Source organism: Protopterus annectens, chromosome 8.part0, assembly GCF_019279795.1.
Source record: "Protopterus annectens isolate FY-2018-M chromosome 8.part0, PAN1.0, whole genome shotgun sequence".
NCBI classification, from domain to species: Eukaryota; Metazoa; Chordata; order Ceratodontiformes; family Protopteridae; genus Protopterus; species Protopterus annectens.
Genome location: NC_056741.1, coordinates 1,874,405,115 through 1,874,420,401, shown reverse-complemented (window position 1 = coordinate 1,874,420,401; position 15,287 = coordinate 1,874,405,115). Strand labels below are relative to the sequence as shown.

The 15,287-nt window shown below is 39.1% G+C and overlaps 1 protein-coding gene across 1 annotated transcript in view; it reads left to right on the top strand.

Annotated features, from left to right (window-relative positions):
• Positions 1-15,287, top strand: part of LOC122808576 (von Willebrand factor A domain-containing protein 5A-like) — a 582,047-nt gene that overhangs the window by 122,519 nt on the left and 444,241 nt on the right. The window contains exon 4 of the mRNA XM_044079534.1: positions 9,140-9,362. Within this exon, the coding sequence (XP_043935469.1) occupies positions 9,140-9,362 (223 nt within the window). The remainder of the gene's footprint in view (positions 1-9,139; positions 9,363-15,287) is intronic.

Here is a 15,287-nt window from a genome sequence, read left to right as displayed (position 1 = left end):
ATGTTAGAAAATCAGCTAATCTGCTTTTCGATTTGCTGATTTTTTGAACATTTAAAATTGTTGCTGTTGAGATTTTTGTGGTTACGATTCGCTCATATGAGCAATCGCACTAGTGTGATCCAGTTTTGCAAAGGTAAACCATCCAAGAAGCCACTGTCCCCGATATTTGGAAATCTTTCTACACCATACCACTTCACAAAGGAGGTAACTCCACAAATCAATCAAACTATAGACCCATTGCCATTCTCTGTTCAGTCTCCAAAATCCTTGGGTAATGTATTTATAACCAGTTTCTTAAATACCTAATTGAGGAAAACCTTCTGACCCCTTCTCAACATGGCTTCAGGCCTAATCATAACACTTCTACTGCCCTCCTATCTTTCACTCACACTGTTGCTGAAGCCAGGGACAAAAATCTTCTTGTATTTTCCCTCTTCCTCAAACTCTCTAAAGCTTTCAGTACTGTCTCTCATCCCAAGATAATTGTAAACTAACTGATCTTAAACTTTCTCCTTCTACTATTCAGTGGTTTTGAAGCTATCTGTCAAACAGGCTCCAGTCTGTACAATGGCAATCCACTTGTTCCCCTTTCCTACTTATTTACATTAGCATCCCTCAAGGCTCAATCCTTGGACCTCTCCTCTTCAACATCTTCACTAATAACTTTACTCCTACTGCAACACCTCCTCCTTCATACAATATGCTAATCACTCTGCTCTTATCTCTATCTCTAATAATATGTCTAACCTTCTTTCCCTCACCCAAAACACTTTGTCATCTGTGGAAAAATGGCTAACTGACCACCAACTCATACTTAATCCAAAAAGACTAATCTCCTTCCCAAATCTCTCTCCCAGAACAAATCCACCTTTACCATCTCTTCTCATGATAACACCCTTATTAAAGATGAACCACACACCAAACTATAATTGATGACCAGCTTAAATTTGGCATCCATATACAACTCTGTACAAAAAAACTAACCAGAAATTGGGACTTCTGTATATAAATAAAAAATTCCTAGCTCCCAACTCAAAACCCATTCTAGCTCAAGCCTTTCTACTTCCATGCCTTCTCTATGCCTCTCCTATCCTTACGCAACTCCAATCATCCCTACTAACCAAACTTGAACAAACATATAACAATATAGCCAGATTTGCCTGTGACCAACCATATAAATCTCATCACTGCCTTGCCCTGAAAAAAAACTTCAGTTGCTTGAATTCCCTCAGCTCCTGCTGCTTTCCCAGCTCCAGCTTGCTCACTCCATGCTAAATAAAGGGCATATATTAGATAATTAAAGTTTAGGTAAACAAATACCTAAAGCTCAATACCTAAACAGCAAAAGCTGTAAACCGTGAATGGACACTTCCACAAATTTTTTCTTAGGGCAAAAATTTACTTGGCCGTACAAAAAAAATTCAAACCCTAATTGAATGGGGAGCTTTCCCCCACACCCCCCTAACTACATTTACAAACTCTGAGATCATTCTACAGTGGAGAAAAGGGCAGATTCCTGATAATGGCCAAGTGAATTTTTTCACTATGAAAAAATTTGTAGAAGTGGCCATTCACGGTTTACTGCTTTTGCTGTTTAGCGGTCGACCTTTAGGTATTCAGTTACCTAAAGCTTTGACTATATGATATAGACCCTAAATAAACCCTTAGCCTGTCCCTCTCTTGAATCCATAGTATCCCCATATATATCCCAGCTCATTCACTTTGTTGCATTGACCAGAACCTTCTAAACATTTATAAACCAAACAAAAATATTGGCAAACTCCTCTACAAATCTCAGTGTCCCAAGCTTGGAATAGGCTTCCTTCTGACATCTGTAGCATTAATAGTACTAGCTTCCTCAAAACTAAAGTCAGAAACTACTTCCTGAACTCAAAATTCTGCCCTTGCCATAATTCCCCTTGGATTATGTGGAGGTTGGTCTTACTGACTTCTGAACAGAGAAACAGTGACTCTTTGTATGTTTCAACATTAGTGCTACCCATGTGTGTCTGTGAGGTTGCTTAAGGTACTTGTTTCTTAAGTTACATTAAGGAGGCCTTTGTGGTTTAGGAAGGTTACTTTTAATAGCCTCAACATATGAAGGTCTATGAAAAGGCTTTTTAGCTGTAGCACTAAGACAGTTTTTATCTGAATAAAATACTGCTGTTTAGAAAACTGCTTGGTGGATTCCTGGTTGTGTGTGATTTGTTGTTGCTACAGCTGATATTTGGTTCTACTGTGGTTCTAACTAAGGTCTAAGTGTTTGGTCTGATCTGTGTGTGATAGGTTTAGAGTGGTGGTGTGTGTCTCTAACAATGTGCTTGTTATTTGTAGTGTCTTCAAGTGAAAATTTTGCCCCTAATATAATTAAATAACTACTTCTCTTACAGACTCTGTCAGTTTGTTTAAATAGTATGTTGTTATGACTAAACGTGAGATAATTGCTACATTGTCAAATAATATCCATTTCAACCAATATGGCTACAGAGATGGTTTGAAAGTGCAAATCTAAGGTTCCAGGTGCTTACTAATGCAGGCGGAAGAGGGACTAGCACCTATGCGATTTACAGTTGATTATTGAAGGTGCTTTCTGTCTGGCAGTGGAGATAGTGCTGATCTCAACACAGCTACATGCACCTAGGAATCAGAGATCCTCATCTCCTTCTCTCACCAGAAACAAGAGTAGAATTAATTCCAAACTGCTTCCTGAGAAGTAATATTAACCCAGATGTTGATGTGTTCATTATACTTGCTACAGTCTACTCTTGATTAGAAGCCACATCATCTGGACTCAACAGATGACAAAGCTGCACAAAACACCCTGAAGAGGTACTCATCAAAACTGTAACCAGACTGCTCATTGAAGTCCAAACACACTTCACAATCAGAGATGGCCAACTGGAATCAGTGTCTCTCACACCAGGAGCCAAGATGTAGCATTAATCCTGAAATGGTTCTTAACAAGCAATTTTCTGGCTTTCCAGTGATTGGTAATCTCTAGGAAGGCTAGGAAATAATATCCTTCTGTTTTGTGTCTCAAAAGAAGAAGAACAAATAGAAGCACAAATCTCAATCTGATTCCTGAGAAGCAGTTGCTAGAATCTCCAGTGATTGGCCCTTCAGTCCAAGATTTTACAGAGTTCAAAAATAAGATAGAAAACTGATTAATACTCTGGATATTGTGGTGAGCATTAAGTGAGTTAGAGAATGAGATTTTTACTTTTGCTCTGTATTCCTTTGAATGTGCAATGCTATCTATTCTTGGATTTTTGGCTAGAGTAGGGTCTACAAATGTGGTTTTGGAGACTGTTTTCAAATTAATATACTTTATTGCTTTTTGTGGGTGACAATACAAAATGTCCTACCACCAACCAATGGTATACTCAAAACCAGTTGAAAAATAGGCAGTTGTCCCTCTTCCACCAACAACTTTATAAAATTTTAAAGGAGCTGTGATGACCCCTTTCTGAACCAGTGATCAAGGACCCTCAATATTCACCACTGACACCTGTAGGGAACATTCACTTTCAGAAAAAAATAGATACACACAGTATTTCCTGATGCAGCTTTCTGCACCAAGTACAGTTTCCCTTAAGAGCACACAGGGAATGCAGTTAGCCTGGGGTCTGTATTTCTTTATATCTGTCTCCTTTCAGGGCCTCAGTAAGGCTCTCTATGAGCACAGCTACACAGTTTAGTCCTCAGCTGAGTGTTCAAGCCAGGATCTCCAGTACTCTTTCTGTGAAACCAGAGCTTCATGTCCCTGCTCCAAGTTGCTGACACACACACACACACAAACACACACACACACACACACACACACACACACACACGCATGCTCGCATGCTCGCACATACATGCATACACACACACACACACACACACACACACACACACACACACACACACACATCTGAGAAAGGCTGGCACAGATTTGCCTGCTGTGCCCCATTCTGCACAAGTATAAAGTAGTTATCACTGCCACCAGACACTCCACAATCAGCTACTCTAAAGACCTTAAAACAGGGTGTCCAATTATACTGTGTAATATTAATACTAATACAAATAGTAGTTGACCAAGACCGCTAGGCCTTCAGGAGTCGCCCACACAGTTTCACAAAATAATAAGCAGTCTGAAATGTTAAATACTTTCTAAAAGGACCAGCCACAATTTTTTTAAATATATTTAATGATAAATAATAATAGAACATGAAAATACTGAATATATATTTATAGTAAACCACAGAGTTCAGATCACAGGAAATATTGAAAATAACATTGATGGACAGACTCAGACAAATAAAGAAAAACAATATCTAAACTAAGCTTCTCTATGTTTTTCTCTCTGAATCTAGGAGAGTTACTATTCCCTACTGATTTAATAAAGCAAGGACAATGGTGTGGTTAATGGTCCTTCTTGTTGCCAAGCCCAAGACAGAATACTCAATGCAGTGATATTTTTCATTGTAGTATCTAAAATGTCCAAGCTGGCTGGCAGAATGACCTCATTTGGTCAACTGACTCTAGGTTCTCATACTATCCCTCTTTAAAGCTTGAAACAGGATGTTAACATAGATGTGATAAGATGCATATCTAAAGTTTTGCTAATGTTTATGACAGTGCCTGAGTTTTCCCTTCTTTTTACTGAGCTAATGAACAAAGGCTTCTTCCAGACATGCAGTTTCCAGTCCTACTCAGAGCTGTGAGATAAGCACTTCCATGGCCCAACAGGTGGTCCAAGTAACACTATTTTTCTTAAAGTAAGAAGTAACCTAGATGTTACCCGCTCTCTTCCAGTGTTCTTTGCTAACATATATACATACATTCTCACATCTGTATTCCTTCTGTGTCCAGCAGGACCCACTGTTGATACATTTTTAACACTAGCAACTTTATAAACACGTTTTGCTTTTCAAATGCCAAACGATTCTAATACATTTGCAACATAAGCATTTGTGCAAATCAATTTGATATTCAAATGCAATATACTTCTAATACATTTGTAACACAAGCATCTTGTATAAATTGGTTTGATATTCAAAGGACATATCATACTTCGCAGAACTCCAGCTGGCTATGCTGGCACTAGTCCATATCATCACAGGAGCATTAACAGGTTTTCATAAAAAAAGCATCTAAACCTGCACAAACACTGCCTGCCCCACATTCAAACCACATCTACCATTATGTTAGACTAGGGGCAAAATTTCAGGCATAGCTAAACACTGAATTATATAACATGAAGAGACATTGATTCTCATAAATTAAGCAAACACAGATAACAGCTTGCTCTGTCTTCTTTTAGATGGTGCATATGCTTGGAGCAGTCTATTGGTTATTAGGCAGATCATGTTTGAGCTCAGATGCCTCTCTGAACTTCCAGAAGTTATGAAAAGACACTAACACAATCAGGAGCAAAGATGCTTATCATTTTCTGTATCACTTTATCAAAACTGCTTGGCTGCAGTCCTGCCAATCAAATCTTACAGCTGAGCAGTTCTGTCAAACCTAATAAAGGATCTGCATGAGATTTCAGCTCATAATAGAAGCTGTTAGTTTTATAAGAATGTAACATTTGTTCTGTGTAGTGCAGTGGGTACCCTTATTGCCTCACTGCAGAATTGTCTCCATTTTTATTCTAGGCTGGGTGCTGTCTGTGCAGAGTATGCATGTCATCCCTGTGTGTGGTGATGGGTTTTTCTGGGAACACTGATTTCTTCCACATCCCAAATACATGCAGTAGGTGGATTGGCATATATGAGTGGTCTATAGGTGTGTGTGTGCACATCTGTTTGTATGTGTGTGTGTGTGTGTGTGGGATACAAAAGGCCTGAAAATCTGCTTCTGTTTCATACTTGAATAGTAAGCTCTGTGGATGACAGTGGCTATTACTGAAGTCTCTATTGAAGTCAGATGTGACCCAACAGCATGAGATGAATGAAATTGTGCTATAAGTCAGCCCTTCCTTCCATTCATTTCATGTGCATATAAGCACAGTTTCAGTAGATCCTGTTTAGGTAATTGAAGCTGAATTAAGCATTGAAGCATATAGTGAGATCAGTAGATTTAATCTTAATGGTCAGGATATTGTTTAGAGTTTTGTCCCTTAGTTTGGTTGTTTCATCTGTGTTAAGTTTGTGCATTAGCTAAACCTACCTAGTTGTGGGAAAGGCCATTTCACTACTAGGTTGTACATGACTGCAGTCATGAAACATGGCTCTATTGCACACTTGGTACTGTAGTGTCCTGTTGGGGAATTCCATGGACAAAGACACTTTACTCATCTTTAAAAGAAAAATTTGTCTCTGCACTTTCAAGAAGTACCCAGGCCCTCCCATGCATTTCACCTTTATATCAGATGTTCCTATCAACCCTTTGCAACTCATCATATCTCAGATATCAAATCCACCAACTCCAGCAATTGTCAAAGAATGTCTAATTGACTCCTATACCTACACCTGTGGTTGGCATGGATGGGCTGTCTCACCTGAGTAGTAGGATACAGGTCTACCCTCATTTGAAAAAGAATCCATGTCCTGATAGTGTCCTCAAGGCTCTGCTTTCACAGCCCTATTCAAGGGCACTGATCAAGTATGGTGGAACGTCCGGAATGACTCCCACCCTTACTCCCTGTGCACCCTTTCTTTTGTCCATTACACATCATAAGATACACCTGATATGAATGCTCCTTAGGTTGTAATTCTACATTGTAAGCTGTTATGTCCCCCTGTCCTTCAGAATAATGCAGTGTCCTAACCACTACCTTGGGGTCCCTTATGCCCCATAGACTCCTGACCAACAGTTTGGTGACATTTCTTGAACCATTCCTTCTCTAGAAAGAAAAGCAACACTCCTGGAGGGTACAGTAACCTGGCATGGATTTTTTCCTTCAGTACATTACTTTTTTATATAACTTAAATGAGCATAAACCTTCATCTTTCTGTGGCCTCTTAGAAATTTAGATTTCAAATAATCAAATACTTTGCTGTTAGCATAACGGAGTACTTGTCGCTGTCATCATAGTAGAGTACTTGTCAAGATGCTCAATTATGTATCAAAGGAGACTACATGTTGCTATCATAATAGCAGAACAACTGTTGTAAAGATGCCCAGTTATGTAAATAACTGGTTGCCACACCAAGGCTAACCTTCTTATCTCATAATGCAGCTGTGGGTGAAGCACTTATACTGCTGTCTTACTCTTGTTAAGCTTATATGTAGAGACTTTAAATTAGGCTTGAATCATACCGAGGGCTTTAGCCTTGAAAAATACTGAGAAGTCCAATGTCAATAGCAGATTATCAGTATATGCAAATCATTTTGAAGATCCCTTGCATGACTACAGGTACAACCTCAATACATGTTAAACAAAAGCCTACTGCATTTAGTTATCAATTAGTGCAGCATGCTAATGCAGGAGTTTCATGCATCAAAGTAAACTAATTCTATTATATAAGGGAACCTTCACTGTGTCACTACTAGACAGAGGCACAGTATTCTAAATCTATTCTGTGCATTTTTGTACCATTTCATGGGGTGGCGAAAGCTACATCACTATGGCTAGGCTTACAAATGCCCCAGGGCAGATAGCCTAGTACTAAACTATGAAACTATGAAAGCTACAAAGTTCAAATCGCCCGTCTTACTACTCTGATTTTTTTTTCATTTATTATTAATTGTCATATTTTATCCCTGGTCTGTAATGATAGTGCAGAAGACTAATATCCTCTTTGGGAGAGTACAAGGTTTGACATTATTTTTAATGCATTTAAGGCACACTACTCATCCCTGGTGTCTAGGGGATCCCCCTTGTAAATATGTGCATGGTGTGGAAGAACTACCATGGCAGGGCTAGCCACCTGACAGTGTAAACCTTGGCTCTAGATGATTGTCACTGCTGAAATGCCACCACAACCCTGTCTAAAAATAAATGAGAAAAAGGGGTTGTGGATGGATGGATGTGCCTTTAAGACATGTTATATTGAGTATCCCTCATGTGTGGCATCCCCCACCCCACTACCCCACATTGTGTTTATATGCCTCTCAGGCATATTGAACAGAGTAATCTCTGATGTCTACTGTTCCCCACCCCCAACCCTGATCCCTGTTCTGATTAAGTGCTGCTCAGGCACAATAACGTGTAGAGAGTTATCCTGGTGGTAGAGTTTCCCTACCCTCAATCTCTGTTCTGTTTATGTGCCACTATTGCAGGCTCTGTTCATTACTCTAACAGTGTGGAAGTATAACAGCCTCCCTAACCCACCTACACCTCCATACACACACACACACACACACACACACACACACACACACACACACACACACACACACACACACACACACACAGAAAAAAGCCTCTCCCTACCTCATCACACTCACAGATGCACTTGTCCATTCACATACACATAGACACACACACACACCCTTTCATACACTCAGACACATACACCTCCTTGCACTATCTTACCACTGTACTCCCCAGTACCCAGAATTTACATCTGCTATGTTCACTACTGTGAGGGGTCCGGTGTGGCCATGCTAATCTACACAGTTGTTTGGCTGCATAAATGCCCTACCAGGCTATGACAGGCATTTCCAAGGAATAACACATGGCTGATTAGCATATACTCCACCACGGCCTGCCTGATTAACATCTAACGTGGCTGCAGAGACAGCCTGCCATGGTGCTGCACGTCTTCATGCAAAAGCAGAGTGGCAGGGCTGTACCTTTAGGACTTTGACCAACATTGTGTTCTGTCAGACAGTGAATCTGTCCAACACATGCTGTTTGTTTTCTGCTCTCATAGTATTTCTGATTCAAGCCATTTAACTGAAATTTAGCACTGATATTAAGATACACTAACCAGCTCAAATGCATCCACTAATGAGTCAGCCAGATGTAAAACACTTGAGTATAATATTTTTGTTCCCTGTATAATTTTAACTCTACCATGAAATTTGTGTAATGTTTCACCTGGACCAAATTTTAATGTAGTGTACTCAAAACTGATAAATTTCCTTTATGCAGTAGTGTACTAATGATGACATGCTAGGAGCTTGTGGTCAAGTAATTATGGCATATAATCATAATAAATATAGACATTTATTGTTTGTTTCATGACGCTTTTATCTCACTTAGGCCTATCAAGTCTATGATGATGCCATCAGCAGTGGACAACAGGCATTTCTGCTCAAAGAAGATGAAATGAGTTCAGATATCTTCCATTGTACTGTGGGTAATCTGCCACCTGCACAAGAAGCAGCAGTCTGTATCTCATATGTTATTCAGCTCTTTCTAGAAGCAGACCAAGCTGCACGATTTGTACTGCCAGCTGTTCTTAACCCACGCTACTGTCCAGCAGGTAAAATGCCACTTCAGTCCTAGATGTAATGTGGTACATGCTTGTCTTTATGGTAAAGCCAGTGTTTGAAGATAAAAACAATCCCCTTTTAAGTTTATTTTTGCAGAGACTAAATTCAAATATACAAAAATGAAACTGTGGGACACTGGTGAAAAAACATAAAGAAGTAAGCACTAGTGTTTGTCATGTCACTTTTAGTCACAGCACAGATATCCACAGCTGGAATAAACAGTTTTAGTTTTTGAAGTTTTTAGTACATTGAAGATGTGTTGTTACAGGTGCTGGGCTTTGAGTCTTGGTTGCTGGAAATCGAGAAAGACAAAAAGTGAATTTTACTTTTTGTTTTACATCTTTTCCCTTTTCTCCATGTTTGAGCAACTTCAAAAAATAGATATATAGAGATCATGGGTGTGGGGGTTTGTCTTCATAGGGCAGGGGATCTTGCCCCCAAGAAAGACAGCAGTGTGGTTATGTAGTGTTTTGGTATGTTAATTGTATCTCAATTAAGTGAGATCAATGTAGCATTAATCAAAATAGGTCTAATGAAGATGCTCAAAGTTATCAAGGTAGTTCCTTAGCTGACTGCAGGTGTCTATACATAAGAACTGGCCTGGCTAATAGAGTGGGATGAGACCAAGAAAACAGGTTGGACTGCAGGTACAGACTGCCTTCCCCTACCACGGATTGATATCAAAGTGTAGGGAAAGAGAATTAAAGAGGAGATTCCTAAGATAAAGATCTTCAGTGGTAGAGTTATGATTCAAACCTAGAACAGAAACTGCTGTTATTAAAGCAATAATTAATAGGGCATATAAAAATATTGCATGATAACTATAAGAATCAATCCAAGGAGGATAGAAAGCTTGAGAAAATACACTGGAAATGCAGTATACACGTGAACAATAAGAGGACATATGTATGGCTCCAAAGTATGCAACAAAGTCCAGGAAGTTTCAGATTTTTGCCAGGAAGTGTTTGCGTAGGTTTTTAATACCCCAAGCAGACTACAAAGAACTTTTCTCATGTAGACAGTAAAGGTTGGAGGTGTGATGGCTAAGAAAGAGTTAACTGGAAACATGGTTTCTGGGAGTGTAATGACTCTGCATACCTCTCAGCTGTACAGATTTTTGCAGAACATCAAATTTGCCCTATTTTTTGGGCCTTCCCCCATGCTTCCCAGCTTTGTACCGATTTCTTGCTCCAAGAAGTTGGGAGGTATGGTAATGAGTTAGCAAATTTAAAAAATTCCCAGCATCATACTCTGGGCGCAAATGGTTATAACTAAGAAATTGGTTCCTTTGAGCTGGGAGACAGGATCTCGGTTGTGTAATTCATAATAAGGTCTTATTACGTTTACTTGTATTGTCTGCCAAAAAAAGCAATCAGTAGAACATGGAAATAAAAATCTAAACCAACTGTATATTGTAAAAGAGGTAAAAGAACTGGAAGAGGGATCTTTAGAAAAAGGTAAGAACAAATTACATAGAAATAAATGGAAATTAAGAGAACAATACGTGCAGAATAAACATTAGGAGGAGGAGTGAGGTTTAAGGGAAGGCAGGAATTGAGTGGTTTATATAATGTTGTACTGAATGACAGTTATAAAGAAAGAAAATATATGTAATGGATACCGTATCTAAATGAAAAAAAAATTAATATGGTTTGTTTTCTTCTCTATTAATATGTGTGCCATGTCTAAATGGTAATTTAATAAAGATGTTTAAAAAACAGAATTGGCCTGCCTAAAAAAAGTGCTTGTTACTTTTAAATTTCTTTATTGCCCCTTCTACCAACCCTTCCCCCAAACAGTGTGATAACTGCAGTCTGTGTGACTTAAAAGTAGACAGTACCAAGGACTGCTGCTTCCAAGCATTGTTAAGCATAGAAAAAGAGATTTTTAGGTGGGCTGTAAAGTGTAAGAGTATATTTGCCGAAAGAAAAAAATGTCTGTGCTATTTTTTTTTGCCTCTGTTCAAACAATCACTAAACTTCCTTCCCAGTATAATTCTTTATTACAGAGTTGATGAAAAAGACATCACCATAATGGCTGGACAAGTGATTTTTTGTAACAGGTTTTAAAATTGCATGTCAGAAAGGATGAATCAGTTGATGTGGTATGCACAATGATACCACGTGTTTGTGATACATAAGTGTTTTCATGCAGTTAACCACAAGGTATCTGCTTTAGCCCTGACCAGCTGCTGTAATAGATGTAGCTGTGGGGTCCCCTTACAGTCTCTGCTACAGGATGCTTGACTTTGGCAAATATCTACACACTTTACCTCTAGAAAGGAGAGCTGGCATTGGCTGCATGATCCTCCACACCACAATTCCAGTTGGCATTCATGTTTTAAGGTCTTGGCTAGCTGTTCTACAAACAAGGGCACATATAAGAAGTCCCTTTATGACACCTATAGCTGTAAGCCACATGTTTATTTGGGGCTCATGCATGGCTAGATGGAAGATGGTGCTAGGGAGAAGGTAGTAGAAAGGGATGACACTTATAAATGTATCTCATCTTAGCCTCAGTAAAACTTCTGAACATAACTGGCTTTAGGCACCAGCAAACCCTACAGTTACTGGGGGCCCCAACCACAGTACATTATTTTGATATTTTGTAAATGTCTGTCAGACCAACAAAAACTAGTAATACCAATATTGTGTACTTAATACACCAGGTGGATAATAATAATTCTTAATGATGTCTCCTTTAAAATTCAATTATATCCCTGGTTATAACAGTGCTTTGTCAAATAACAGGCTTCAAAATTCCATTATATATTTTACGAGTGACATAGTGACCATGGTTTAGCTAAATCCTGCTGGAGGACATTCTCTCCATTAAAACTAACAGCAAATCCAGCTTTAGATACCTGCAGTACTTGGGGCTGCAGCACTGAGCCCCGTTAATCACCCAATTTTGGGGGAGGGGCACAAAGGCTGCTCCTGCTTGAGGAAAAATGGGGGGATGTATTAACTTTCTGATTATACTCTTTAACCTAAAGAGAGCTGTACTATCACCCTTTTAGGATAAAACTGATAATGAACATGAGCAAGGCAAACAGTGGAGAGATCAGATGCCTAAAATGACTTGTAAGAAGAACCAATGCTTCTGATCTTCAGGGATTTTTTCAGAGAATCTTATAAATACTGGCAGTACACCAGATACTGTAACTCACAACTTTGGTACTCAAGAATTTAAGGCAAAGACAAAAATAATAGCAGAATAAAGGCTCAAACTTTGGAGCACATTTTAAATATTATTCTAATTCACTTAAAAAAGTCAATCAAATAACACATTTTGCACCAACATGCATGTTTTTGGATAATAAGAAGTACAAAACTCTGATGTGTGGATTTATTGACTGTCTGTAATCCTGAATGATTTACCAGCAAATCAGACTTTTTACAAGGGACAGAGCAAAAATTATGAGACAAAATCAGGGACAATGACAGGTATGCATTATTCCTGAATGAGCTAAATAAAAGCGACTTACCCATCCAGCTGTTTGACGACTGCTAAACAGCAGTTACTGATCTACTGTGGCAGTATCAGTGTTACACAATATCGCGTATTTGCTGACATAAGTAGAAAACTAGTATTGCTATGGCTTATGTGTGCATATTTGTGTGAAAAAAACACAGCTTTTTATCTGTGCACATGCCCAATAATGCTGGGATGCATACATAAGTCTTCGGGGTAAGAGTAATAAAATGCAGTTAACAAGTAATTATATTTCAAAAGTAAGGAATATAATACATCACAGAACATTCAGACCCTTGGAGCTTTTAACTGTCTGGTGGCCCCCCACACACCAGGCTGTATAAATGGATTTTGACATGGACTTAGTGGTGGCCTCTGTCCTCAATCCCACCCATTCTAAAACCAGCCCTGCTCAGATGTGTCTGCACAGAATGTTGCTGTAGGTTATGTAGAGAGCTGGGGGGGGGGGGGTTGTGGCCATTACTTCTTTAAATTTCATTTCAGTTAAACCTTAGGGGTGTGCACAGGAGGTCATTATAGGTTGTGTTTGGGTTGGAAGCAGTGTGCTCATTGTGTTGTCATTGTTTCTTTTACTTTTCCTCACAGATCTCAGAGCTGTTCAAAAAAGGTTACTGTAGCTTGTGTATAGGGCAATGCATTGAGCAACAAAGTGGAATACTTTAGTGTAATCAATATTTTCTACTTTCCTCACAATTTCACATCAGGCTCATATACAGGTGGCTGTCATTAGGGGTTATGGGTCAGTTGTGAGGGGGCATGCTTTGTATATGTATGACAGCAGTCACTTGAAATACATGACTGTGGCCATTTGATCCTCTGTTTTCATCTCAATATAACACCAGAGAGATGCACAGGCAGTGACTCCTCTTATGGAGGATTAGGGAGGCAGACAGTATTCCCAGATAGAATCAGTGTATCCTCACAACTGCCTTGGGAGTTTATTGTGAGCAATTATTTTGAATATTAAACCTTGGACACAATGTATGTCTTTCTTGAATGAAAAAAAAAGACTGAAATTCTTTTCTTACCCATGATTTTTCTTTAGGCCATCACTGGATTTAAAAGGTTGGGAAAATGCTCTAAAATACATCCCAGAGCATCTATAACTCTATGGATTCGGGGAGCTGTGGCTTAATTGAGTTAATTCCTAAATGGTTATTACTGTGCTGTTTTCGTTAGGAAATATGAGTTGAAAGTTGAACAGCAACACTGAATTTATTTCCTTAATCATGCTGTCCATTATTGGATGAAAACAGTTGTGCGAAAAGAAAAAAAAACTTTAAATGTACTGTAGAGCATATACAAATGTATGCCTTCTTGAAAGACCTGAAGAGTTAGTCAAAATGTGAGAAAAAGAAGAAAAAAGTTATGTGCCTGGCGCAGGGTCCCCAAGGGGGCAACAGAGGAGAGCACTGAATATGTGTTTGTGTGGGTGTGGGTGTGGGGGGGGGGGGGTGAAACAGTAGGCAGTGCTTAGTGTTCAATTTCACATAAGTCCAGTCTTGTACAGAGCTGTTGTAATGTATCATTATTGCAACTAAATGCCGGTAATGTCCCTTTGTAGGATGAGCCACCATAGTGTGGTACACTGACCTGTAACTACAATACTCTTACACTACAACAAGCCTGCCTGCATGTACTTCTCCTAAAATTTTGCAGCATGAACTAAATGGTTGCTTAGGAGGAGTGGTAGTGACAGGGTGATACTTAGATTTTAAGTACCCAGGGGCCTCCAACTTAACATTTGCTGGTCCCCCCAAAATTGTAACACCAGCCCTGTTTCTGAAGCTCTACTCTTGTTAATTACACACAAGAAAAAGAACAACTGATTTAGTACATCTCAGCAGGTAATTCAGGCAGACCAGCAGTTAACATAAATTGTCATAAGAGCACAAGAAAATCTTAAAATAGGAGCAAGATTAGAATCATTGTAGAACTCTACTCTTTTGTAAAACATTGTCTGGGAAGATTAGCACACGTATTGACGTAAAATGTAATTTATCAATTTGTGTGCACTCATGCACATACAGACACGCACAGGCGCGCACACATACACACACACACACACACACACACACATACACACACACACACACACACACACACACACACACACACACACACACACACACACACACAAACACATTTTTGAGTACATGCTGATTTATTGAAATACACAAGTATCAAAACACAGGTGACCAGTGATAGCATTAAAAAATCAGTATATGGAAAACATTCTAAAAAGTCCAAAAAGTAAAAAAGACAAAAGAAGCAAACCGTTTCCATTTGTGAGTCCTTCATTATAACCCCACCACATCATCATTATCAACCCCCTTTTTTTCATTTTCTATATGGGGTCAGTGTGTCTTGTTAACTGTTGCCATTTCTCCTGTTTCAGTGGCACACTCCTGCCTTCTTCA